The sequence below is a fragment of the Symphalangus syndactylus genome, chromosome 19 (assembly GCF_028878055.3).
Source record: "Symphalangus syndactylus isolate Jambi chromosome 19, NHGRI_mSymSyn1-v2.1_pri, whole genome shotgun sequence".
Lineage (NCBI taxonomy): Eukaryota > Metazoa > Chordata > Mammalia > Primates > Hylobatidae > Symphalangus > Symphalangus syndactylus.
Genome location: NC_072434.2, coordinates 17,943,953 through 17,971,665, shown reverse-complemented (window position 1 = coordinate 17,971,665; position 27,713 = coordinate 17,943,953). Strand labels below are relative to the sequence as shown.

Genomic DNA, 27,713 nt, shown 5'->3' with positions numbered 1-27,713 from the left:
GAATTGTGATACTGGTATTGTATAAAACTGCCACCAAAGCAAACTGCCCACCCTCCACCCACCATAAGGCAATCCTCCTCCTCCAAGTCCCCACCCCACACTCCAGCAGACATCTGCTGAGCACACTCTCAATGCCCGCCACTTTCCAAGGGTTTGTCTGGCTGAATCCTCACGCAGACCCTGGGAGGTGAACTCATATTCTTTTCATTTCACAGGTGAAGACACTGAGGCTCAGAAGGGCTCTATAACTTTCCCAAGGTCCCATGGCTAGTAGAGGGCCAGCCTCGTACCCAGGCGCAGGCCTCGTTGGTCCACACTGCCCCAGTAAGGGTATTAGGCTCCAGGGACACACATCCTCTCTGCATGTTTGTGGCTGGCGACGTCTCATGCACCTCACACCCCACAGATCAGTTCTCCTGTAAGGCTCCCTTGAAAGCCCCCCAGGAGGTAGAACTGCCTCCATTCTGAGGCAGAAATGCCATTATGGCATTTGCTGCCGTGCACTGTCAATTTCCTGTCTCCCTCCTTGGACCACAAGCCCCTTGAAGAAGAGGGACTGTGTCTTAATCATTTTTACAAGCCAGTCTCTAGCCCGGTGCTGGGTATAGAGCAGGTGCTCAATACCTGAGTGTAGGATGGGTGATTGATTGAACTAATATGGCCAGATGGGGCCTGCCCAGCCTATTTAAATTCAAATTTAAATTAATTAAGTAATATAAAATGTAAAATGTCATCCCTCAGTCGCAATAGCCACATGTCAAGTGCTCAATAGCCCCACATGGCTAGTGGTTACCACATTGAACAGTGCAGAAAATGGGACATTCCCATCATCAGAGAAAGTTTTACTGGACAGCACAGCCCAAGAGGCCAGGCTCCAGCCAGGCCCAGACTCTGAGGCCTCTGGTGGTATCATCACCTGCAGCTTGGAGTTCAGCCCTGGGATCCCCAACCACCTTCGGGCCTGTCTTTGAAGACCAGCCCCTCAGTGTGCTATTCCCAGAGGAGTCCACGGAGGAGCAGGTGTTGCTGGCATGCCGCGCCCGGGCCAGCCCTCCAGCCACCTATCGGTAAGTCCTCTGCAGTGGGTGCTGGGAGGCCCTGGGCAGCCGTTGAACTTTCCCTCTCATCAGCTCTGCCACCAGGCAGGACTCCGAGGTCCCCTTCCTCTGTCCCCTGCTGCAGGTGGAAGATGAATGGTACCGAGATGAAGCTGGAGCCAGGTTCCCGTCACCAGCTGGTGGGGGGCAACCTGGTCATCATGAACCCCACCAAGGCACAGGATGCCGGGGTCTACCAGTGCCTAGCCTCCAACCCAGTGGGCACTGTCGTCAGCAGGGAGGCCATCCTCCGCTTTGGCTGTGAGACCCGCGGGGGACCAAGACGCTTTGGGGGAGGGGGAGAGGGGGCTAGGAGAAAGTACCCAGACAGGACAAGTGACACCCCCAAGCTGGGCCTTCCTGACCTCACATGACATGCCTTAGTGAACTGCTGCTTCTCCGTGAAGGATGAGTCGGGGAGGGGCTCGCAGGCCAGGAGGATAGTGCTGAGCCCCTGGTCTCTGCCTCCAGTTCTGCAGGAATTCTCCAAGGAGGAGCGAGACCCAGTGAAAACTCATGAAGGCTGGGGGGTGATGTTGCCCTGTAACCCACCTGCCCACTACCCAGGTGAGTCCTGACCTGGGGCCAGGGTTAGAGAGGGCACAGGAAGGGCTTCCAGATGCTTGGCAGAGGAAGGATGGAATAAAAGGAGACCCCTGGAAATGACCCTTAGAAGCACCCATCCCTGGGACCCTAATTTTAAATGATCTGTGTTTCCTTTATGGGTCTGTAATTTGCCATCATTGTGCCCTGCTTCCGCCTTCAAACTGGGTGGTCCCTGAGGGCTGCGATCCCTGGCAGACTTAGTGCTCCCCGAGGGCAGGAATAAAGTCGCTTTTTCCCTCCAGGTCTCCCCTTAGCCCCAGTTCAGAGGATGGTGGCTGTTAGGACAGGGCTTGCAGAACCCCACCAGCATGCTGGGGTCCCACGCAGAGTGGCCCTGTTAGCCCAGTACCCCCTGGTTTCCTCAAACTCCTCGCATCCTAGGCTTGTCCTACCGCTGGCTCCTCAACGAGTTCCCCAACTTCATCCCAACGGACGGGCGTCACTTCGTGTCCCAGACCACAGGGAACCTGTACATTGCCCGAACCAATGCCTCAGACCTGGGCAACTACTCCTGTTTGGCCACCAGCCACATGGACTTCTCCACCAAGAGCGTCTTCAGCAAGTTTGCTCAGCTCAACCTGGCTGCTGAAGGTCAGGCTTGGCCAGGGGTGGCTGGAGGGAGGGAACTGGAAGGGTCAGCGGGCATTGGGAAAAGGGTTTTTCCTTTGGAGATTGGAAGATCAGCTCTCAGGGCACTGATTCCAGGCCTTGGACCCCTAGATCCTCCTGCTTCAAATCCTCAGGCCCTTGCCCCAGGCCTCAAGGGGATTCCACACAGCTGCCTAGACAGAGTTTGCTCTGAAAGGTGCTGAGATCCCAAGCATGGGAGCACCTGACCTGGAGTCATCTGCATCTGATTTGTAAAACCCTCTCCCCCCCAGATACCCGGCTCTTTGCACCCAGCATCAAGGCCCGGTTCCCAGCAGAGACCTATGCACTGGTGGGGCAGCAGGTCACCCTGGAGTGCTTCGCCTTTGGGAAGTGAGTGTGAAGAGGGAGGGGAAGCAGGGCACGGTCTCTCGGGGGCACAGGTGACCCCAGGGTGAGGGCAGGCAGAGTCAGGGCTCTCATCTTGGTGTCCCTCATGGGGTCTAGCAAAGTACTGGGCACACAGTGGGTATCGACCACCACTCATTGAACACTAACTCTCTGGGTGAGGCATCGCATATGCCAGGGGCCTTCCACGGCCGGGATCACTTGGTCTTCCAGCAGCGCATGGCAGGCTCAGACAGCCTGAGTAACACCCAGGGCTGGAGGCAGGGCAGCACAATGTACAGACTCCAACCTTGTCTGCCTCGTTCAGATCCCAGCTCTGCCACCCACAGACTTTGGGTAAACTGCCTAACCTATCTGTGCCTCAGTTTCTTTATGGTGGTGATAATAGTACCTACCTCATAGGGTTGTCATGAGGATTAAATCAGTTCATATATGTGAGATACTTAGAACAGTGCCTGGAATTTAGTTAAGTGTTCCGTGAGTGTTAACAGTGATCTATTTGAGAATCACAACAGAAAGCATTCTCTTTCTTGCACTCCTAGAAGAAGGATTCACTGGAACAGGGCTAAGCAAATAGCAGGTGCTCAATAAATGTTTGTAGAATGAAAGAAAGAATGTGATTTGTACTTTGGCCCCCTCCTCCCTCAACTATCTCCTATGGTTACCTGGGATAATCTTTGCCTTGTGGGAAGTTTTGGGCTCCCAGAAAATCCACATGAAAAGCATGTGGAAGGGGGGCCAGGTGCGGTGGTTCACGTCTGTAATCCCGGCACTTTGGGAGGCCGAGGCAGGCGGATCACGAGGTCAGGAGATCAAGACCATGGTGGCTAACATGGTGAAATCCCATCTCTACTAAAAATACAAAAAAATTAGCTGGGCGTGGTGGCGGGCACCTGTAGTCCCAGCTACTCGGGAGGCTGAGGCAGGAGAATGGCGTGAACCCGGGAGGTGGAGCTTGCAGTGAGCCGAGATTGCCCCACTGCACTCCAGCCTGGGCGATAGAGCGAGACTCTGTCTCAAAAAAAAAAAAAAAAAAAAAGAAAAGCATGTGGAAGGGGAATATATTAAATATATTAACCCATTAAAACTGATACCTCAGTCCATTTTAGTGCACAGATTACTACTAACTAAAGTCCCTTTGAAAGTAGGGGCAAGGCCTGCCCTGTAGGGGCAACGGAAAAGAGAACCCAGAAAGATCCGGGTCACAGGCCACTGTGGCGGAGGGCAGACCCACAGACATGGTGACCAGTGCGGGGGGAGGGCAGGCCAGCTTCAGGGTGCAGACCCTGCAGAAGCCCAGCTTCACTGGCTCCAGGGTTGTTGCAGGGGGAATGGGTAGAGAAGCCCAGCCTCTTGCCCCTTCCCTGCCTGTGCTCTGAGCCTACCTGGGAGAGGAGAGTGAGGATCAGCCAGAAGGCACCCTCTCTCCCTCTGTTCCTCCCAGGCCCAGCATCTCAGGAGGGCCTGAGAGTCTGGGTATGAGGAGCTGCGGGCACTGGAGGGGTAGGCCCAGCTCAGCCCACACCCTCTGGCTTTGTCTCTCCTGCCAGCCCTGTCCCCCGGATCAAGTGGCGCAAAGTGGACGGCTCCCTGTCCCCGCAGTGGACCACAGCTGAGCCCACCCTGCAGATCCCCAGCGTCAGCTTTGAGGATGAGGGCACCTACGAGTGTGAGGCGGAGAACTCCAAGGGCCGAGATACCGTGCAGGGCCGCATCATCGTGCAGGGTACAGAGCCAGGGACACCTTCTCCGCCCCTCCCGACCCCCCTTCCCGCCTTCACCCTTGTCCCCAAGGAAACAGACCCAAAAGTCAGGGAGGAGACTGGGAGGCCCCCTGCATGAGCCTGCTTGCCCTAGGACTGCACTGAGTCTGGGACCAGAGGAGGCTAGTGCTGTGGTCAGCTCAGAGCTTCAGTCAGGGGTGCAGAAAGCACACAGGAAGCTCCAGAATGATTTAAGTTGCGAAAGCAGCCACTGGCACAACCACAGAGTGCCAGCTTTCTTGTGCCTCCTTCTTCCTGCCCCCTCCTCTTTGTCTTCTCCGTCTCAGAATGCTCATGGCGCCCTCTGCTGTCTGGCACAGGTACTGCTGCCCTGATTTTCTGTTCCTTTTAATGAGCTGGAAGCTCCTCCTAGCTCATGCCAGGTTTTCTTTTCCGGGCTCCCACAGCTCAGCCTGAGTGGCTAAAAGTGATCTCGGACACAGAGGCTGACATTGGCTCCAACCTGCGTTGGGGCTGTGCAGCCGCCGGCAAGCCCCGGCCTACAGTGCGCTGGTTGCGGAACGGGGAGCCTCTGGCCTCCCAGGTAGGAGACGTGGGGCTTCCTCCCACACATCACAACTATGCTCTGCTCACTTGGTTCCCTCACCCCCCAGAACTTCCCCTGCACCACTAGTAGCCCCTCTGGGCTAATTAGGGTGTCACAGGGTGGTCCTAGGACCACCTGAGGACTTCTTCCCATCCCAGTCCCATTGTCACAGGCTGGGCCTGGATCCAGGCACAGTTCAGTCACAAAAGAAGTGATGTGGTCCTGACTGGGTCACCTCACCCTTCCAGCTTTGGGGAGGCCTGAGTAATCTGCATCCTGAGGTTCCAGGCAGCCCTGAGGTAGGACTGGACATACGAGCCATATCCTCTAGGGATTATCAGCCTAGAGTCTCCACTACCCCCACCCCTGCCAACCCCTCCTCCCTGTGGCTCCAGTGGTCCTGATCCCCCTGGGCTCTGGGCTCTTCTGCACAGAACCGGGTGGAGGTGTTGGCCGGGGACCTGCGGTTCTCCAAGCTGAGCCTGGAGGACTCGGGCATGTACCAGTGTGTGGCAGAGAATAAGCACGGTACCATCTATGCCAGCGCCGAGCTAGCTGTGCAAGGTAAGGGGCCCAGGGAGGCAGGGGAAATCCCAAGGACATGCATATGGTGGCTTTCAGAGCTCTGAGTTTAGATGTTTCCAAACACACACGCACATACCCTGTGGCAATTTTCCAACTGGTTTTCCAACAGTTTCTAAGTAGGAGAACTCAGAGATTTAAGAAAGGAGATGAGACACAGGGTTGAGAGCTGCCAGAGGGCAGGGTCTCTGACTTGTCCCATGTCTGGCACACAGTAAATGTTTGCTGCAGTGAGTGAAAAAAACAGAAACCAAATCAGTCAGATCTGTATAACCCAACCCTTTCAGCTATGTGAGCTTTGGCAAGTTACTTAGTGTTTCTGTGTTTCAGTTTCTTGATTATAAAATATAGGCAATAATAGTCCTGCCCTCTTGGGTTGCTGTATGGAACAAGTGAGATGAAAGAGGTACAGCATAAAGGGCCTGCCCATCATACAGCAGGTGCCCGGGAAATGTCAGCTAGTGCTAATATTTAGTTGTGTGACTTGAGCTCACTGAGCCTCAGTTTCCTCATCCATAAAATGGACACAGTGATACCCACCACATCAGGTTTTAGTGAAGCTTTGCTAAGAAGCATTCATTCATTCCTTCATCCATTCAACCAATACTTACTCAACACTTCACAGGGGATGAATACAAAAGATACGGTCTCTGCCTTTAAGTAGCTTACAATCCAGTAGAGGGAAAGGCACAAATAAACCCCAAATCAAACAATTAAATAATTTCAGCTAGCCATCAAATATAGTATAAAGAAAATCCAGGCAGGGTACAGTGGCTCATGCCTGTAATCCCAGCACTTTGGGAGGCAGGGGTGAGTGGATCGCCTCAAGCTCAGGAGTTCGAGACCAGCCTGGGCGACATGGTGAAACCCCATGTCTATGAAAAATACAAAATTTAGCCAGGCATGGTAGCACACATGTGTAGTCCCAGCTGCACAGGAGGCTGAGGCAGGGGAATCACTTGAGTCCTGGAGGCAGAGACTGCAGTGAGCTGAGATTGTGCCATTGCACTCCAGTCTGGGCAACAGAGCAAGACTTGTCTTAAAAAAAAAAAAAAAGAAAAGAAAAGAAAAGAGAATCCAGTAGAGTGATGGGCGTGAGATGAGCCTGTTAGATGGGGTGGTCAGAGAAGTCCTCTCTGAGGAAGTCTCATTCAGGCTGTGACCTGAATGTTAAGAAGCCAGCCACGTGAAGATCTGGGGAATTTCCAGGCAAGATTTACAGCAAGTGCAAAGGTCTGGAGGCAGGAAAAGACTTCACAACTTCAAAAGAGAGAGAGAGAAGAAAAAAGCTAGGTGATTGGAACATAATGAATGGGGGAGAGAGTGGAGCAAGATGTGACTGGAAAGGTGGAGACTTACTTGTGAAGAGCTGGGCTTCACTGAGTGTGAGTTGAAAAAGCTGTTCATTCCCAGCTGGGTGGAGAAAAGATTGTAGAAGGAAGGTGCAGAAACAGGAAGACTGATGTGGGGTGGCGGGGGTGGTGGGGGGTGGGGGGTGGGTGTTGTCAATAGTCCAGGCAGGAGATTTGATAGCTTAGGCCAGAGAAAAAAGGACTTGGTTCTGGATGCATTCTGGAAGAGGTGCTGGTAGGAGTTACTCATGGGGTGGCCTCAAAGGGCGCGCCAAGTAACGTCTTAATCAACAGTGACAGTACTTTTCTCTGTGACTCTCCCCTTTCCTTCTAGCACTCGCCCCTGACTTCAGGCTGAATCCCGTGAGGCGTCTGATCCCCGCGGCCCGCGGGGGAGAGATCATTATCCCCTGCCAGCCCCGGGCAGCTCCAAAGGCCGTGGTGCTCTGGAGCAAAGGCACGGAGATTTTGGTCAACAGCAGCAGGTACCACCCACACCCCAGCCTGCACAGTTCCTGCTCCTCCTCGTTCTCCATGGAGGTCAATTCCCCTCCTGTGACAACAGTCACAGGAGTTGGCCAGTCCCAGGGACAACCATGCCTGAGTTGGCCACATCTGCTTTGTCCTTGCCACAGAGTGACTGTAACTCCAGATGGCACCTTGATCATAAGAAACATCAGCCGGTCAGATGAAGGCAAATACACCTGCTTTGCTGAGAACTTCATGGGCAAAGCCAACAGCACTGGAATCCTATCTGTGCGAGGTGAGGGCCGCCATGTGGGTAGGCCGGGGGCTCAGCCTCCTCAGGGTACTGTCCTCCCCTGCTCCTGTGTCCACATTGCTCCTAGTTGGGTGTCGAGGCCATCCTGCTCCTATGTCCACATTGTCCATCATCCTGCTCCTGTGTCCACATTGCTCCTAGTTGGGTGTCAAGGCCACCCCAGGATTCAGTTTCGCCTGGGACCACCCCCTGGCCACCATCGAGACTCTGGTCTTGCCTCCCTGCCTGCCACACACTGATGCAGTCCTGGGCAGTTGGGACCTGTGGGTCACACCACCTCTTCTCTTTGCTGGGCCTTAGGACAGAGCCTCTCAGCCTGCCCTGCGGCCCCGGCCTGGGCCCATTTCCTCCCCCATCCACCCAGGGGCCTTGTTTTTCTTGGCAGATGCAACCAAAATCACTCTAGCCCCCTCAAGTGCCGACATCAACTTGGGTGACAACCTGACCCTACAGTGCCATGCCTCCCACGACCCCACCATGGACCTCACCTTCACCTGGACCCTGGACCACTTCCCCATCGACTTTGATAAGCCTGGAGGGCACTACCGGAGAACTAATGTGGTGAGGCCTAGGGCCAGAGCCCCATGGCTTCTCCCTCCTTCTACAGAGACAGGGGCCCCAAGATGTCCTTAGCCATCCCCACCTTTAAGAACCCCATAACCTAAGCGTCCCCATTCCCCCAAGCCCACACATGGCAAGCTCATCCTTGGATGAACAGCCGACCTTCCTGGATTCCACCCAGGGACCATGCATTTAGGAGAGGGTTAGGGACAAACCTGGAATTGTGGGCAGCCACCAAGACACTCCCACTACTGTTCTTGTTAGCCTGCCCCCTAGGGCAAATGACATTATTAATGTGGACAGTCATTGACTATCTCCTGAAACAAACTGTTGTTTAGTCCCCAGTGGTTCTAAGTGATGAGTCACTTAGACTCCCACTGAACAGACAGGAAAACTGAGATCCAGTGGGGTCCATGGATATCATGGAGTAGGGGACTCCCAAGCTCTGCCTCATGTCTCATGGCCTGCTGCACTGGTCAGGGCCGGTGGTCTGACCTGCTGCCCCTAACTGTCCCCATGTGCAGAAAGAGACCATTGGGGATCTGACCATCCTGAATGCCCAGCTGCGCCATGGGGGGAAGTATACGTGCATGGCCCAGACGGTGGTGGACAGCGCGTCCAAGGAGGCCACAGTCCTGGTCCGAGGTGAGGGGTTTCCCACCTCTACCCCTACCCCAACTCCCTTAAAGCCCAGCTGGGCTGTTCTGACCTGCTTGCCCCATCTCCCCTCCCTTCCCTCAAAGCTGCGGGGAAGGGCTGCTGGTGGAAATCCTGTGAGCTGGATCTACCCTGTGGTTCTTCACAGGTCCTAAATGATCAGGACATTTTTCTTCCAAAGCCAAAATTTTAAAAATCCACTCCTAAACACATCCCAAGACAGGAGTGCTTTACTGAGCCCTGAAGTTTTCAAAGCCTAGTGCTGGGAGATCTATGCACCTCTCCATGTGACGGCCTCTGTGAGCCCCCCAGCCTTGAGACACATCCCTCCACCCTCCAACTGGCACAAGCCCCGACTGCCCACATCCCTTGCCCACCCTCCCGCCTGGGTGTGTGTCCACTGCGCCCTCTGCTGCCCTGTCTTGGAACTGTACCAGTTCAAGCCTGGCTGGGAGGAGGTTGGCTCAAATTGGAAGCTGCCCAATTCTGACCCACTGTGCTCTGACCTCTTGGTGCAGGTCCGCCAGGTCCCCCAGGAGGCGTGGTGGTGAGGGACATTGGCGACACCACCATCCAGCTCAGCTGGAGCCGTGGCTTCGACAACCACAGCCCCATCGCTAAGTACACCCTGCAAGCTCGCACTCCACCTGCAGGGAAGTGGAAGCAGGTTCGGACCAGTAAGTGTTGAGCCCCACCCGGGTCAGTGCTGATAAGGCTTGGCTGGGTGTAGGAGGTGGAAAGGGTCAAGGGTTGGGGATCAGGGGTCTGAGGGCCAGGACTGAGCCTGGAGCTTCAAAGAGGGACAAGCTCTGCCCTCTGCCAGCAGAGAGCAGGCAGGCAGGCAGGAAGACAGTCACACAGAAAGTAAGAGAGTCCGGAAAGAGTTAGAAGATGAGGTGCTTGGTCTATGCCCTTGAAGAATTGGTAGGATTGTTACTGGAGCAATGAAAATATTCGTGGGGGCGTAGGGGCGTGGGGGTGCACACAGCATTGGCAGAGGCACCAAGATAGGGAAATTGAGTAGTTTTTCAATCATTTCTGAAAAAGGTACTGAGTGCTTAGTATATGGCAAGTACCGAAGTGAGGGCTGGGTAGATAAGTGGTGATTCAGGCCAGTGCCTGCCCTCTGCACCCAGATGAATAAGCGAATGCTGGAACATGGACTCCCTGGTGCCTTGCAGATCCTGCAAACATCGAGGGCAATGCCGAGACTGCGCAGGTGCTGGGCCTCACCCCCTGGATGGACTATGAGTTCCGGGTCATAGCCAGCAACATTCTGGGCACTGGGGAGCCTAGTGGGCCCTCCAGCAAAATCCGGACCAAGGAAGCAGGTGAGAGTCCTGTGTGTCCCAAAGAACTATCATCAGGGCAGAGACCCTGGCACCACTTATGGGGAACGCCAAGCCAGCCGCAATTATGCTGAGTTCCAACTCTGCTCACAGGCTTCAGACTCTCACAAAACAGAGGAGGACAGAACACCAAGTTGGGACCAGGGCCACTGCAAGGACAAACCATCTAGTCTAAACTCCTCATTTAAAAACTGGCCAACCTTACAACTGCATGTGAATTTATAATTTTTTTAAGTTTAATTTTTTAAAGTGGAAAAACCAAAGTTCGGAGAAGGGAAGAGTCACATTGACAGAGCTTGGACTTGAACCCAGGACCATGGGGTGGTAGACAGATGTCCTGCTGGAAGAGTATGCACTACAGAAATCAGTTAATGCTGGCTGGGCAAAGTGGCTCACGCTGTAATCCCAGCACTTTGGGAGGCCAAGGCGGGCAGATCACCTGAGGTCAGAAGTTCGAGACCAGCCTGGCCAACATGGTGAAACCCTGTCTCTACTAAAAATACAAAAATTAGCCAGGCATGGTGACACACACCTGTAAATCCCAGCTACTCAGGAGGCTGAAGCAGGAGAATCGCTTGAACCCGGGAGGTGGAGCTTGCAGTGAGCCAAGGTCGTGCCACTGCACTCAAGCCTGGGCGACAGAGCGAGACTCCATCTCAAAAAAAAAAAAAAGGATAGAAAGAAAAGAAATCAGTTGATGTGAAAGATGTGTGATGTGTATGTGTGTGTGTGTGTGTGTGTGTGTGTGTGTTCTGTGCAGGGGGCTAGGGAAGCAGCCAGTGTCTCCAAGCCTTTAGATGGTTTCTTTAGGAGCAGATGGAATGAATAACCTGCCCACAACCCTCAGCAAAAAGCGTGCGGGTGTCAGAACTTGAGTGGGGAAGGAGGGGGAGAAGAGAACCCAGGAGAGAGTGGGGGAGGCACAGGCTCCCGTCAGCATCTGCTGAGAGGCTCCTGCCCATCTCTGAGCCATTCGCAGGGGAAGGCCTGGAATGAGAGCCTGGGACCAGGAGCATAGGTTAAGGACCCTGCCTCCCCTCCTCTCACCTGCCCAGACCTGTTGCACTGGATGTGTAGTGAGGGTCCACCTTCTTGTCTCCCTGAAAGATGTTCTCCTACATGCCCCAGACTGACTCTCCAGGCCCTTTTTCTAGAATCACTCAACATTTTTAGCTGGTACCTCTCCTAAGAAATTCCAGAGGGAGCACTTTCTCTGATTGATCCTGAATTTCTTGGAGGGTCAAATGTGGAGAAATGAGGGGACTCCTTTATTCTATTATAGTATCCCAGGAGCTGAGGATACTACAATATATGTAGCTGTGAAGACAGCTGTGATGCAAAGGAAACATGACGGGCTTTAAAATCAGAAGGGCTGAGTTCAGATTCTACCTGTGCCATGTATTACCTGTGTGACCTTAGGCAAGTTGATTAACTGCTCTGGCCTCAGTCTTTCCACCCTGAGAAGGGCAATAATAACACCCACCTCACAGGATCAAATGGCCAATGTGTTTAAGTGCCTCTTGCAAGTTACAGGGCCCTAAACTATTGTCATCAGAAGCAAGTGAAAAATCTCCAGCTGCTGGATTCTCTGCGGAAATATTTTGACCCCCAGCCAAGTTACTCTCTGCCAAGCTGCAGGAGCTGATGAAATAAATTCTTGTTTTAATATCAGCCTTGTTTAATACTAGAGACAATTAGGAGATTAAATCTGCAACAAAAAGGAAAATAGTAATATATCACCCTGGAGCCCAAAAGTAGTTTGTTTTGTTTGTTTGTTTGCATTAACTGCAGTTCCGGGTTATTTATTCCCCTTATTTTAAAGCAAATGAGAGTTGGTCTCTGTGATTTAGTTTAAGTTGGTGGAGTAAGGAGGACAATGATCTTGTGTGCCTCATCTGCTCTATGCTAACCACCGTCTTGTCTAATTTCATTCTCATTATGGCCTCTGAGAGAAACATAATTATCTTCATGGAGAAGAGAATCAGAGGCTCAGAAAGGTTAAGTAACTTGCCCAGGGAAGCACAGCTAGTAAATGGAGGAGGTGGGATTTGATTTCAAGACTGCCTGACTCCAGAGCCTATGTTCAGAGGGACCATTGGAGGGCAAACCCAGGGCCCAGTTGAAGCGGTTCCCATCTTACGATGCTCTACAGACACAGGCTCGGGGCTTTCATTTCTTCCTTGCTCATTAACAAGCCATATTGGTGTCCCTTGGCGCTTGACAGCCCCCTCGGTGGCACCCTCAGGACTCAGCGGAGGAGGTGGAGCCCCCGGAGAGCTCATCGTCAACTGGACGGTAAGCTGCAAGGGTCAGATGTCCTCCTCCTCCTCCCTAACTCCTCTCCCGCTTGAGCAGCTGCAGAGAGGACCACTGCACAGCTCTGACTCAAACGCGGATAACTTCCTGTCCCCCTTCCACGCACCCGCTGCCCCTTACGCGAATCCACGCTGCAGGCGTAGGCGTCCAGGGCCGCCACTCTTGGCAAAGGTTGGGTGGGGCCAGGGAACGGGCAGGGACACGTGCCGCGGACCCTCGCCCATGCCACGCTCTTGCCCCTCAGCCCATGTCACGGGAGTACCAGAACGGAGACGGCTTCGGCTACCTGCTGTCCTTCCGCAGGCAGGGCAGCACTCACTGGCAGACCGCCCGGGTGCCCGGCGCCGATGCCCAGTACTTCGTCTACAGCAACGAGAGCGTCCGGCCCTACACGCCCTTTGAGGTCAAGATCCGCAGCTACAACCGCCGCGGGGATGGGCCCGAGAGCCTCACTGCACTCGTGTACTCAGCTGAGGAAGGTGGGCTGCCCCTGGGCCCACTGCTCGTCCCTACCCCAGCCACTTGTCCACAGGGGTGTGGGGTGGGGGAACGCTACTCATCTCCCAGCTCAGTTCCATAGGAAGAGGTTGAGAGGACACCTGGGTTCCACACCACTGGCCTCACTTCCAGCTCTTGCTACCTTGTTTCCCTTCGGGGTTAGGAAAAGGGAGGCTCTCTGGGAAGAGAAGTGGGCCCTGGAGCATTGCTCAGGGGGCTCCCACTCCGGCTTCATCCTGAGCCCTGGGCTTTCCTCCAAAATCTTAAGCAAAGGCAATCCTGGTTGGGGGCTGCTCTGCAGGACACAGAGGGGCCCTGGGAATCCAAACCCATTCTGTATCGGTCCCCAGAGCCCAGGGTGGCCCCTACCAAGGTCTGGGCCAAAGGGGTCTCATCCTCAGAGATGAACGTGACCTGGGAACCCGTGCAGCAGGACATGAATGGTATCCTCCTGGGGTATGAGGTGAGCACCAACCTGGGGCTTGGGAGAGGAAGGGGTGCTGGGGCTTCAAAGCCAGGTGGGAACAACTCACAGATCACTAATCATTCCTCCTGGCGTCCCTGGTTCACTGACATGGCAAACTGAGCATCCAGTCTATGCAGCACTGTGAATGCAAATTTCACTAAGACCCCATGGCAGGCCGGGCGCGGCGGCTCATGCCTGTAATCCCAGCACTTTGGGAGGCTGAGGCGGTAGATCTCCTGAGATCAGGAATTCGAGACCAGCCTGGCCAACATGGTGAAGCCCCGCCTCTACTAAAAATACAAAAATTAGCTGGGCGTGGTGGCCCATGCCTGTAATCCCAGCTACTTAGGAGGCTGAGGCAGGAGAATCGCTTGAGTTCAGGAGGCAGAGGTTGCAGTGAGCTGAGATTGCACCACTGCACTCCAGCCTGGGTGACAGAGCGAGACTCCATCTCAAAAAAAAAAAAAAAAAAAAAAAGACCCCATGGCTTATGCCCACTGGGGAAGACAGACCCTGGAGGCAGCCTTAAAGTAAATGCTTGGCTAGAGCCAGCATTGGAAGCTGGGAGGGTAGAAGGAACAGGTTCTGGGAAGGGGCATGGCCTGCCCCTTTCATCCCAGAGCCCATTCAGGCTGGCCTGTCCAGGGCTGCACAGAAAACAGCCTGAGCCGTTCTATGGACAGTTGATCATCCTGTCCCGGGGGAATCTGGGGCCCAGCAGTCTGGCCTGTGTCCTGGGCCCATGAGAACTCCACATAGGGGTACTTATGGAGCAGATGGTAAGTGAGGGGAAGCAAGAGGGAGAGAAAGAAGGAAAAGCAAGAAGGAACCATCAAGCTGGGCCTACTAGTGATAGCACAAGTTCATTCCAGTAGAGTACTCTAGATTTGAGTACAATAGCTTAGGCAAGCCACAGTGTGGAGATAATTCCAAACTCTGCCCTTGATTTGAAAGCATATTTAGCAGGTCTTCATGCTATGATTACCATGAAAATGGGTTTTCATTTATTAGGCAACCTTCAGAAGCTTGCTTGGGGCCAGGGGACTACTTTGCAGTACAAATAAGCATTTTCTGTCCCTTAGCAGAATGCCCACGGTAGCCCCCCAAGTTAATGAAATGAGATGGGTTCCAGCAGGCCATTGCTAGGTTGAGCCTGTGCCACCGGCTCCCTCCCTGACCCATGTCTTGAGCACCTTCCTTGAACTAGGCACCAGCAGACAGCAGGGACTCACACCCACACGGCCCTGCTGTCTGGGTGCTCATGATCTAGTGTCCAGGTTCTGAGGCCTGAGACTGGGTCACAAGGACCAGGATGAGCAAGAAAGGAACAGAATGTTGGGGGCCGGGGCAGCCCTGAGATCCTGGGCTTGACTACTACCCCTTGGGTACCCCCACCTCCTTCAGATCCGCTGCTGGAAAGCTGGGGACAAAGAAGCAGCCGCAGACCGAGTGAGGACAGCAGGGCTGGACACCAGTGCCCGAATCAGCGGCCTGCATTCCAACACCAAGTACCATGTGACCGTGAGGGCCTACAACCGGGCTGGCACTGGGCCTGCCAGCCCTTCTGCCAACGCCACAACCATGAAGCCCCGTGAGTCTGTCTGCCTGGGGTGGGGGTAGGGGAATATGTTGGAGGGTGGGTGCCTCTGAGATCACTCTTTCCCAAATGATAAGACAAATGCTCTAGCCCACCAGCTTTGGTCTGAACAGAAACTAGGCAGCGAGCTTAATGGAAATAAGGGAATGGAATTCATGGCCCCTGAAGCGTCTCACACTTCTCCAACCTTTGGATTTTCATGGGCTTTGTTTCGTGGACATGGGTGACAGAATGTGCTGGGTGTAACTGCTAGAGGCAAACATCCAGAGAAAGGCTGGCTAAAGGTGAGGGGGTGCGGGGTGCCAGGGAAATGTTTGGACATCTCTCCAATTCTTCCTCTCTGGCAGCTCCACAGCGACCTCCTGGCAACATCTCCTGGACTTTCTCAAGCTCCAGTCTCAGCATTAAGTGGGACCCTGTGGTCCCTTTCCGAAATGAGTCTGCAGTCACCGGCTATAAGGTGAGGAAGGGATCAGCTAGGCCCAGAATGGGAAGGAACAGCTCCTCTGTGTTTCCAGTGAACATAAGAAGCAGCAATTTATAGCAAGAGGCATCTGAGTGAGACATAAGCAAAGGGTTTGTGACTGTGAGAGGAATGAAATTCATGAACGATTCTCTCGGTAACTTGCAGTAGAAACTATAAAAACAGGGGCAGATGGTATCACTGCAGAAAGGCAGAGTTCACAGGGGCAATGATGGACTATGGGGATGGAGTATGGGGGTTCTTCTAGCTTAAGGAGTCTACAGAAACAGTTCAGTGGCCTGCAAGCTTTCCTCCACCAATGAGGAGCTTTGTCAATGGGGAGGAGGGGTGAGGAGGCTGGACCTCAAGAGCCCAGAACCATCGGGGCTCCTCCCAGTACCTAAAGCTGGGAATGACTCAACGATCAGCCTGGTGTCAGGAAACTCCACCTGGAAACCTCCTTCCCACAGATGCTGTACCAGAATGACTTACACCTGACTCCCACGCTCCACCTCACCGGCAAGAACTGGATAGAAATCCCAGTGCCTGAAGACATTGGTCATGCCCTGGTACAAATTCGGACCACAGGGCCCGGAGGGGATGGGATCCCTGCAGAAGTCCACATCGTGAGGAATGGAGGTGCTGCCCCTCCCCTGCCCTTATCCCCTCGAGAGATTCAGGATCCACCCAGATACCTGAGGGGATCATTCCCACCCAGGCCAACTCCAATCTCTACCCGCAAAGGAAAGTGGAAGGCAGGCAGGAACCAAGTGCCAAGTAGTCCTAGAACTGCCTCGCCAGCACATTTCTACCCAGCCCCCAGAACATCCCCGAGGGCCAGGGAAGGGAGCAGGGTGCAGGGGGAGGCTGAGGACCAACCAGCAATAGCAAAGGGCCTACAAAACACCATAGGAGTCGGACTGAGAAGACCACCCAGCCGTCCGCTCCCAGGCCTGCAGCTGGCCCTGTGAGTCTCGTTAGTCTTGCCACAAGGGTGGGGCTAGGGTAGTCCCAGGCCCAGCTGACTCAGCTTGTGCTGGTTTCAGGCACAAGCATGATGGTGGAGAACATGGCAGTCCGCCCAGCACCACACCCTGGCACCATCGTTTCCCACTCCGTGGCGATGCTGATCCTCATAGGCTCCCTGGAGCTCTGATCCTGGAACCCCTCCCTCTGCGCCGCAGCTGGACGCCACCTCCGATGGACACAGCCAGCCGGCCCCTTCCTGCTGCCAAGGTGGCCTGATACTGTGCCAGAGAGTGGCTGGTTTTAAATACCTACTTTAAACAGTGCCCTTTTTGTAGGAGGTAGGATATTTTATATTCTGCCGCAGGATAGAACCCACGCAAGGATTTTCTTTAAATCGAGAGGCACCAGGCAGTAACTTCCATGATGACACTGACGCCTATACCTGAGCTCTAGGCTGCCTGGAGGGAAGGAACAGGCCTGTGGGAAGAAGGGGGTTTTAAAAACATGTCTTCAACTCAGCAGAGATGGCGCTCTGGGACCCTATGCAGACTCAGCCACTTGAGAGCAGTCCTAGGCCCGGCAGGAACACCAGACATGAACAGGCTGAAGAACTGGGGCGAAGTGCACACCTCACCATCCTTCAGTCTAAGGAAGAAGGGCAAGCCCTGGGACCAAGAACTCTCCTACCTTCTCCCTTCAGCAGCAGCAAGGACCCTGACGCTGTCCCCGATGACTCCCTAGGGGCTCCTGCCTGCCCAAGCAGCTGAGAACCAGCGCCCCGATGCCTGAGGCTGGGAGCCTGAGCCCCTTCAGCTTTGAGGGGGATGATACTCCAGGCTGCTTGGGGTGGGAGCCAAAAAGAGTTGAGAGGCCAGGGCCCTTGGTGGAAAGGGGCACCAGCCTTGGTCTGAGATAGTCACAACCTAGGTGACGATGTCCTCTCAGCCAACACTGCCAACCTGACCCTGTCATCCCCAGATTGACAGTGCCACTTCAGGTGGCTGGGTGACTAAAGGGCTTGTTTTGGTGGGGTCTCCCACCCCTCCAAGACCCATCCTGCACAGTCCCTCCAGGGTTTGGGCAGGAGATGGCCAATCATGCGCCCGCCTCTCCCTCCAGCGCTGCCTGCAGTCAGCTCGGCCTCCCCGACCTGCAGCCCCAGACTCTGGTCTCCCAGCACTGACTCACTCCTGCCTGGGAGGGGAATGCAGCATTCATGCTGTGTGTCCTGGAATTGGGAGGTTTCTGGGAAGGGCAGAGGATAAATGTGGCCCTGCCTGCTCCCAGGTATACCTAGGACCACCTGGCCAGATCCGCTCCCAGACGGCCTTGGACTGCTTGCATTTCCCCAGAGAAAAAGGGGTTAATAAATGGGCCATCCTTTCCTGAGCTCTGGGTATACCACCAGTCACAGAACGTCGGAGTTGGAAGAAGCCTTAGAGCTCAACTTCTTCAAGCCCCTCAACAGATGAGGAAATGGAGGTGGTCCAGAGAGGATCTGGGATTCCCAAGGTCACAGCCCGGAAGAGATGGGGCTGGGTTAAGAACTCGAGTCTCCCACCTTTCTGTTCAAGGCTGTTTGTCTACCCAGAGGAAGGAGGCACTGCTGAATGGCTATGGCCTGGCTAAGAAGGTGGTTAGTCAGTAGGGTATGAAAATTCTACTTCAAGGGGTTCGGATTGGTGATCATGGGGATTGGCATGGCTGGGTTCCAGTCCAAGGTGTGGGCAGAGCTTCTACCGAACTTCAACATGGAGTGCTCACTTGAAGCTCCCTGTCACCCTCCAAAGAGGCCAAAGCAAGAGCAGATTCCCTAGGCAAGAGCAACAGCACAACCAGGAAACCCCAAAGCCCGTGCTCTGACAGGTGGCCCTTCACAGGGGGCAGCGGGACAGGCATCTTGAAGGGCGTATGTCCTCGGAAGCTCTGAGCCTGTTTTCTGTAGTTTACAGTTAGAGCTCTATTTTGTTATGGTTTTTTAAACTTTTAAGTCCTGCTCTATTTTCCTGGGCAGGTTTATGTTGATGTTTACCCACTACAATTTTTTTAAAAATATAAGCTCACATGCCTTTTCCCTGCCACAACCAAATCCCCACTGCACCCTACCCACCCACCCCCAGCCCAGGTCAGCTTTCCTAGAGCTGGCTAATCAAAGCCTCCTCACCTCTTCCCAACCCTTACAAGCAAGGGTGCTAGGGGCTCAGCTGTATGACCATTCTCTCTGACAGGGAGTCCAAACTTGGCCTAGCATCCCTCCTGGCCCCCCTCTGGCCACGACTTGGCCTGTGCCTGGTTCTCCATCAGAAAGGGGATGCTGAACAAAACCTCCTTCCAAGTTTTATCCAATTCCTTCCTCATTGCCTCGGGCTGCGTCAGGGGAAGCAGGGGACAGGTGTCCAGTTGCTGGGCCGAGGGAGGAGCTGGTTTGGCATAGGACCTAACCAGTGAAGCTGGAGGCTACAGCCCCTAAACTTGCTTGAGGCCAACAATACTTACAAGTACCTTAATGCTAATGAGGTCCACTAAAAAGGGGAGGAAGGCAGACCTCCTGGGAGACCCACGAAGGGTTTTTAACCAGGGAAAACTGAGCCCCAGGAAAACCTGGGCAGACAGAATTTGAGGGATAGAACGACAATAAAATAAATGTTCCTGCAGCCTGAGATTTCAGGTAGAGTACTGACTAAGGTTTAATAAGACAATAGGTGACCTGAGGACATGCAAGCTTGTAAAATGCAACAGCCTTCTGCTAGAGTGACTTGTACATGAGCTTGCTTGCAGAAGACTAGATTAGATGCTTCTCAGGATCCCCTCCTGCCCAGGGATTCTCTGATTTTCGTGTTCTCTGCCCAGATGGGCTGGAGGAGTTGAGAGTGTGCTTATTTTCACTGTGATGATGAGACCACGGTTCTGGGTTATCTCCTCTCACACATCAAGCCCCAGAGGAGACGGCAAGAGGAACAGCCACAAACAAGTACTTTACCCCACAGCTTAGTGGCCAGTAAACGCCTTGGGGACTAGGGACAGGAACCACCTGTAGGCACCTCTTCAGGGCCCAGGGAGAAAAGTGTCCTCTCTTCTGCATACATTTGGGCTCCCCTTACAGAGCCCTTTGCCCTGGCTCCGTGGTCCTTGTTGCTCTAACAATCCAGCTGTACACCCAGCCTCAGGGGGAAGGCAGCTGTCTCCCGATGGAGTCTCAGGGCCCAGCAAGGTCAGGTTATCTGCTTTCATTCAGGGCAGCAAATGATACAAATGGTGCCAGGGAGTGGCAAGGCCATGGGGTAGGTGGGGGGTGTCTTTTTTTCATAAAGTAACAACAGACAAAACAGGTTAAACATCAGAAAAAAACCTCTGGAATGACATTCCTCATTCCAGGAGGCCCTGGAATAAGGAAGAGCTTCTTTTTGAGGGACCTTTGAGGAATTTTGACAGCTGTTGACATGGGGTCTAGGATAGGTGAAGCTGTGACTGGAGGGGCAGGAGATGGTCCAAGTGTCCATCCAGAGATGAGACTCTTAGAATCAAAGTGTTCAGCCCAGGAAGTCTTGGAGATCCCACCTGCTGTGGCCCCGCACCTTACGGGAAGCCATTAAGGGGGCTCATCTAGGAATTCTGGTTACAGCCCAGTGCTTATCCCAGCATATGCTGACTCTTTAGGGCAGCCCCAAGGGCCAGCCAGCCTGTACTCTGGGCAAGAGCCCAAAATGGCTAGGAATGTTTGACTCCCTTAATCTCTTCCCCAGCTACAGAGGAATCTTTTCTCTGCCTGGTCTCAGAATGGCACTGCCAACTGGCTCATTGGTCAGAGACACAGTTGGCACTGCCAACTGGTTCATTGGTCAGAGACACAGGTCAAACCTGTGGCCACTGGCATGACAGTGGTGCTCTGTCTCCCTGGGTGAGGCCTACCCTAGGCTTCCTCCTGGATGTGATGGGGATTGCCAGAGAGGCTCTTAGCATAAAAGGGATTAGAAGGGCATTTTTCTATGTGCCTCCAAAAAGCTGCATGGAAACAGGCACCTGGTAGCTGCAGGACACCCGTGGACTTGTGTATATGGTCATAGGCTTTGGGCAGACAGGACGTAAAGGAAAATGAGAGAAACAAAATAGGTCAGATAGCTTTGGCCAGAGCCCCAGGCAGCCTTTGGGGCCTATGACACTTAGTGCCCTTAGATGGGATACATCTTGCCTCAGCCCCAAGACTCCTCTAACTTACCTGTCCCATCCAGGGCCTGCACAGCTTAGAGAGACTCACAGCTTGGCAAATGCTAGGGCTTCATCGGACCACTGACTTGACTCAGTGTTTGTTAAAACGCAACCACTCCCACTGGCCTACTATTTCTCTCCTGTACTTCTTGTAATGATAGTTATTTATTGACTCTGGTAGCAGGCAGTTCTTAAATAAAGATGGTTTCTCAACCTGTTGGGGCAGCTGGCACGAGCTGTGGGTGTTTTTATCATCAGGCTAAACCATACTTCCTTGTCCTGTTCTTCACTCCAGAGGCTTTTATCCAAGAATTTCTTTACCCCTCACACAGCAAAATGTAAGGAAGTTACAACATACAATGTATATTGCTTCATCCAGTCCCAGGAGGAGGGAAAAATCAGGCCAAGATCGGCCGGGCACGGTGGCTCAAGCCTGTAATCCCAGCACTTTGGGAGGCCGAGGCGGGCGGATCACGAGGGCAGGAGATCGAAACCAACCTGGCTAACACCGTGAAACCCCATCTCTACTAAAAATACAAAAAATTAGCCGGGCGTGTTGGCGGGTGCCTGTAGTCCCAGCTACTTGGGAGGCTGAGGCAGGAGAATGGCGTAAACCTGGGAGGTGGAGCTTGCAGTGAGCCGAGATCGTGCCACTGCACTCCAGCCTGGGGAACGGAGAAAGACTCCGTCTCAAAAAAAAAAAAAAAAAAAAAAAATAGGCCAAGATCCTAAGGCAGGTCCAAGCAGAGCACACACAGGCATTTGGCTAGAATCAGTTGGCTTTACCTAATACAGTGGCAGTAACAATGCTTATGTGATGGTACTGCTTCAAGGTGGCCTGATTTTTAAGATATCTCTGAGATGTTGACTCAATGGTCCCAAAGGAAAGTCTCCCTGCAGAGACATTAATGATACCCAACTGGTGAGAACGAGGCTGCTGCCTCTACTCTTGGCTCACAGCAGCCACAAGGGTTTGAATTACTAGTCACTTTCCAGCCACACTTTCTCACACATTCGATAACCATTTATCAAACTTTTTTTTTTTTTTTTTTTGAGACGGAGTTTCACTCTTGTCGCCCAGGCTGGAGTGCAATGGCATAATCTCAGCTCGCTGCAACCTCTACCTCCTGGGTTCAAGCGATTCTCCTGCTTCAGCCTCCTGAGTAGCTGGGATTATAGGCACATGCCACCACGCCTGGCTAATTTTTGTGTTTTTTAGTAGAGCCAGGGTTTCACCATGTTGGCCAAGCTGGTCTCAAACTCCTGACCTCAGGTGATCCACCCACTTCGGCCTCCCAAAGTGCTGGGATTACAGGCATGAGCCACCGTGCCCAGCCTATCAAACTTTTATTACAGATGAAGATGTGTGTGGAGATACACTTGCACGGCTCTGTGTTTTGAGTCTTTCAGTGCAAAGCAGGTAGGGCTCCATGCTGACTATGCCCCCGGATTTTTTCAGGGAAGAGGGAGATGGTGAATGGAGGCCTCAATACTCGTTAGCTGTGTGCCTGGAAGCCCAGGTTGACAACAAGCCTCCGGAAGGGGCCTGTACGGACACCAGTATATCACAAAAGGGTCATCTCTTCCACTTTGCCCCCAAAGGGGATGTGGGAACACCAGCCACTCTAAAACCCAAATATTAGTCCAGTCAGCATCCCCTTGACCCTGCAAAGGTAGATTACCTGCACAGAATTCAACAGGTTTTGCTTTACTAACACAACTGAGCATCTTTTCTCTACTCTGCTCAATCCCTTTACATCCTTGGAGTCAAAACTCAAGAGCCCAATGCACAGAGGGTTATAATGACAGAGCTGTGCAATAGTCCATCCCATGCTTGACTACTGGCTGCAACAGAAGACTGGAAAAGTTACTCAGTCTCTCCATCTGGAAAATGGGACATAGTACCCATCAGTCTTCCTCCCTTCTCAGCAATGTCATGTTGAGTTCATTAGATATAAAGTAGGATATTTTATGGTCTTCTAGTGTCAAGACTGCTTGCTTAAAGTACAGCAAGCTATCTCCTGAATGTCTCAGCAAGTTGTCCCGTACTGAATGCTTCATCAATAATATTCCTGAACTCATGTCCAGTACTTCAGTTTACCTCACAGGATCTCACTGGATCCCCACAATCACCCATTTCAAAGATGATGTCACGTAGCTTGCCCCATTACACCATCAATAGCAGAACAAGGACCAGAACCCAGGTCTTCTGAAATCTATCCCCTCTGAAGTAGACAGAATGGGGGTAAGGGTGTGTGTAAAATGTAAAGATCTTTTTTAAAATAAGAGCAATAGTAAAATGACTCCCTATGCCTGGGCCTCAGTCAGTGGTTCTTAACCTTAGCCATATATCGGAACCACCTAACAACTTTAAACGACAAAGATGCTCTGAACTCATGACATACATCTAGGACACTGAGACAGCCTAGGAGCAATGACTCCCCAGTAGCAATAAGCACACCCAACATGCAAACCTTGGTTTCTCAATGCTACTCCCCACACTAAGAGGAACCAGGGTTCCTTGGGGAAAGACCACATTCAGGTTTGGGGCAAGGAGAGTCCAAATGTGAATCTGAGATACCGTGTTGTACTAGAAGCAAGAAAATGCTCAATGTCAAATAAAACCACAGCAAAAGGGCAAAAGAGCTTGCCTGGGGGGACTCCTACTGGCCAAAATTAGGGACAATTTGAAAGTCAAGAAAATGATCATCTGTACACCAAACCCCCATGACATTCAATTTACCTATGCAATAATCCTGCATGTTCCCCTAAACCTAAAAAGTTAAAAAAAGATAAAATGATACTGGATTATAGATAGTTCACTGAATAAGAAGAATCTATTAAGACCTCAAAAATAAAAAGAGGGTAAAAAGGGTAAGCTCTTCTTTACAGAGAAATGCAGGCTAATATAGGTAAAATGAACATAAAGAATTGCCAGTTTGCAGTCCCCAACATGTAATGTTGAACAAGGCAAAAACGATGGATGCCAAAATATGTGAAGAGTTTTTGGAGAGCCATATAATCATAAAGTATTACCCCACAGACTATGAATTACAAAGGGGAAAATACACACACACACACACACACACACACACACACACACACACCACACATCTGTGGTGAGATCTGGCCATCCACCACCTTAACCAAATGATCAAGCTTATTATCAATAGTGGGTCAACCTTGGCTGGGCACGGTGGCTCACGCTTGTAATCCCAACACTTTGAGAGGCCGAGGTGGATGGATCACCTGAGGTCAGGAGTTCGAGACCAGCCTGGCCAACATGGTGAAACCCTATCTATAGGCGTGATGGCACATGCCTACAGTCCCAGCTACTCAGGAGGCTGAGGCATCAGAATCACTTGAACCCGGGAGGCAGAGGTTACAGTGAGCTGAGATTGTACCACTGCACTCTAGTCTGGGTGATACAGTAAGACTCCGTCTCCAAAAACAAAAACAAAAATATGAGCCTTGTAATGTGGTGCAGTTAAGTACATATCTACATAGGGCTCTTGTCAAAAATGTTTAAGATTCATTCCTCATGAATCTAATCATGAGGAAATGGCACATACAAATTATGGAACCTTATCTAAGACAATTGGAGTAAACTATTCAACAAAACCAAAGTCATGAAAGACAAAAGAATGCAGGAGATCTGTTGTAAAATAAGACACTTAAGAGAAATATAGGAAAGGGAGCCAAGGTGGCCGAATAGGAACAGCTCCAGTCTACAGCTCCCAGCATGAGCGGCACAGCAGACAGGTGATTTCTGCATTTCCGTTTGAGGTACTGGGTTCATCTCACTAGGGAGCGCCAAACAGTGGGTGCAGGACAGTTGGTGCAGTGCACTGTGCGTGAGCCGAAGCAGGGCGAGGCATTGCCTCACTCGGGAAGGGCAAGGGGTCAGGGAGTTCCCTTTCCTAGTCAAAGAAAGGGGTAACAGACGGCACCTGGAAAATCAGGTCAGTCCCACCCTAATACTGCGCTTTTCCAACGGGTTTGGAAAACGGCACACCAGGAGATTGTGTCCCGCACCTGGCTCGGAGGGTCCTATGCCCACAGAATCTCGCTGATTGCTAGCACAGCAGTCTGAGATCAAACTGCAAGGCGGCAGCAAGGCTCAGGGAGGGGTGCCCGCCATTGCCCAGGCTTGCTTAGGTAAACAAAGCAGCCAGGAAACTCGAACTGGGTGGAGCCCACCACAGCTCAAGGAGGCCTGCCTGCCTCTGTAGGCTCCACCTCTGGGGGCAGGGCACAGACAAACAAAAATTCAGCAGGAACCTCTGCAGACTTAAATGTCCCTGTCTCACAGCTTTGAAGAGAGTAGTGGTTCTCCCAGCACGCAGCTGGAGATCTGAGAACGGACAGACTGCCTCCTAAAGTGGGTCCCTGACCCCCGAGCAGCCTAACTGGGAGGCACCCCCCCAGTAGGGACAGACTGACACCTCACTTGGCCAGGTACTCCTCTGAGACAAAACTTCCAGAGGAACTATCAGACAGCTGAATTTGTGGTCTCACGAAAATCCACTGTTCTGCAGCCACCGCTGCTGACACTCAGCCAAACAGGGTCTGGAGTGGACCTTTAGCAAACTCCAACAGACCTGCAGCTGAGGGTCCTGTCTGGTAGAAGGAAAACTAACAAACAGAAAGGACATCCATACCAAAAACCCATCTGTACATCACCATCATCAAAGACCAAAAGTAGATAAAACCACAAAGATGGGGAAAAAACAGAGCAGAAAAACTGGAAACTCTAAAAAGCAGAGCACCTCTCCTCCTCCAAAGGAACGCAGTTCCTCACCAGCAACGGAACAAAGCTGGATGGAGAATGACTTTGACGAGTTGAGAGAAGAAGGCTTCAGACGATCAAACTACTCCGAGCTACGGGAGGAAATTCAAAACAATAGCAAAGAAGTTAAAAACTTTGAAAAAAAAATTAGATGAATGGATAACTAGAATAACCAATGGAGAGAAGGGCTTAAAGGAGCTGATGGAGCTGAAAGCCAAGTTTTGAGAACTATGCGAAGATTGCAGAAGCCTCGGAAGTCGATGCAATCAACCGGAAGAAAGGGTATCAGTGATGGAAGATGAAATGAATGAAATGAAGCGAGAAGGGAAGTTTAGAGAAGAAAGAATAAAAAGAAACAAACAAAGCCTCCAGGAAATTTGGGACTATGTGAAAAGACAAAATCTACGTCTGATTGGTGTACCTGAAAATGACGGGGAGAATGGAACCAAGTTGGAAAACACTCTGCAAGATATTATCCAGGAGAACTTCCCCAATCTAGCAAGGCAGGCCAACATTCAGATTCAGGAAATACAGAGAACGCCACAAAGATACTCCTCGAGAAGAGCAACTCCAAGACACATAATTGTCAGATTCACCAAAGTTGAAATGAAGGAAAAAATGTTAAGGGTGGCCAGAGAGAAAGGTCGGGTTACCCACAAAGGGAAGCCCATCAGACTAACAGCTGATCTCTCGGCAGAAACTCTACAAGCCAGAAGTGAGTGGGGGCCGATATTCAACATTCTTAAAGAAAAGAATTTTCAACCCAGAATTTCATATCCAGCCAAACTAAGCTTCATAAGTGAAGGAGAAATAAAATACTTTACAGACAAGCAAATGCTGAGTGATTTTGTCACCACCAGGCCTGCCCTAAAAGAGCTCCTGAAGGAAGCACTAAACATGGAAAGGAACAACCGGTACCAGCCACTGCAAAAACGTGCCAAATTGTAAAGACCATCAAGGCTAGGAAGAAACTGCATCAACTAATGAGCAAAATAACCAACTAACATCATAATGACAGGATCAAATTCACACATAACAATATTAACTTTAAATGTAAATAGGCTAAATGCTCCAATTAAAAGACACAGACTGGCAAACTGGATAAGGAGTCAAGACCCATCAGTGTGCTGTATTCAGGAAACCCATCTCACGTGCAGAGACATACATAGACTCAAAATAAACGGATGGAGGAAGATCTATCAAGCAAATGGAAAACAAAAAAAGGCAGGGGTTGCAATCCTAGTCTCTGATAAAATAGACTTTAAACCAACAAAGACCAAAAGAGACAAAGAAGGCCATTACATAATGGTAAAGGGATCAATTCAACAAGAAGAGCTAAGTATCCTAAATATATATGCACCCAACACAGGAGCACCCAGATTCGTAAAGCAAGTCCTGAGTGACCTACAAAGGGACTTAAACTCCCACGCAATAATAATGGGAGATTTTAACACCCCACTGTCAACATTAGACACATCAACGAGACAGAAAGTTAACAAGGATATCCAGGAATTGAACTCAGCTCTGCACAAAGTGGACCTAATAGACATCTACAGAACTCTCCACCTCAAATCAACAGAATATACATTTTTTTCAGCACCACACCACACCTATTCCAAAATTGACCACATAGTTGGAAGTAAAGCTCTCCTCAGCAAATGGAAAAGAACAGAAATTATAACAAACTGTCTCTCAGACCACAGTGCAATCAAACTAGAACTCAGGATTAAGAAACTCACTCAAAACTGCTCAACTACATGGAAACTGAACAACCTGCTCCTGAATGACTACTGGGTACATAATGAAATGAAGGCAGAAATAAAGATGTTCTTTGAAACCAACGAGAACAAAGACACAACATACCAGAATCTCTGGGACACATTCAAAGCAGTGTGTAGAGGGAAATTTATAGCACTAAATGCCCACAAGATAAAGCAGGAAAGATCCAAAATTGACACCCTAACATCATAATTAAAAGAACTAGAAAAGCAAGAGCAAACACATTCAAAAGCTAGCAGAAGGCTAGAAATAACTAAAATCCAAGCAGAACTGAAGGAAACAGAGACACAAAAAACCCTTCAAAACATTAATGAATCCAGGAGCTGGTTTTTTGAAAAG

The 27,713-nt window shown here is 51.6% G+C and overlaps 2 protein-coding genes across 3 annotated transcripts in view; one reads left to right on the top strand and one right to left on the bottom strand.

Annotated features, from left to right (window-relative positions):
* The window catches only part of CNTN2 (contactin 2), a 34,885-nt gene extending 13,849 nt beyond the window's left edge, over positions 1-21,036 (top strand). For both annotated transcript variants that reach the window (XM_055234103.2, XM_055234102.2), the window contains 21 exons: positions 923-1,067; positions 1,183-1,358; positions 1,569-1,664; positions 2,085-2,294; positions 2,585-2,684; positions 4,250-4,425; positions 4,870-5,006; positions 5,444-5,573; positions 7,278-7,428; positions 7,579-7,706; positions 8,110-8,285; positions 8,810-8,930; positions 9,461-9,619; positions 10,124-10,273; positions 12,516-12,586; positions 12,852-13,086; positions 13,456-13,568; positions 14,976-15,162; positions 15,516-15,628; positions 16,102-16,270; positions 16,678-21,036. In XM_055234103.2, the coding sequence (XP_055090078.1) occupies positions 923-1,067; positions 1,183-1,358; positions 1,569-1,664; positions 2,085-2,294; positions 2,585-2,684; positions 4,250-4,425; positions 4,870-5,006; positions 5,444-5,573; positions 7,278-7,428; positions 7,579-7,706; positions 8,110-8,285; positions 8,810-8,930; positions 9,461-9,619; positions 10,124-10,273; positions 12,516-12,586; positions 12,852-13,086; positions 13,456-13,568; positions 14,976-15,162; positions 15,516-15,628; positions 16,102-16,270; positions 16,678-16,787 (3,053 nt within the window). In that variant the 3' untranslated portion in view covers positions 16,788-21,036. The remainder of the gene's footprint in view (positions 1-922; positions 1,068-1,182; positions 1,359-1,568; positions 1,665-2,084; positions 2,295-2,584; positions 2,685-4,249; positions 4,426-4,869; positions 5,007-5,443; positions 5,574-7,277; positions 7,429-7,578; positions 7,707-8,109; positions 8,286-8,809; positions 8,931-9,460; positions 9,620-10,123; positions 10,274-12,515; positions 12,587-12,851; positions 13,087-13,455; positions 13,569-14,975; positions 15,163-15,515; positions 15,629-16,101; positions 16,271-16,677) is intronic.
* Positions 1-27,713, bottom strand: part of RBBP5 (RB binding protein 5, histone lysine methyltransferase complex subunit) — a 216,952-nt gene that overhangs the window by 144,090 nt on the left and 45,149 nt on the right. The gene's annotated exons all lie outside the window — the stretch shown is intronic.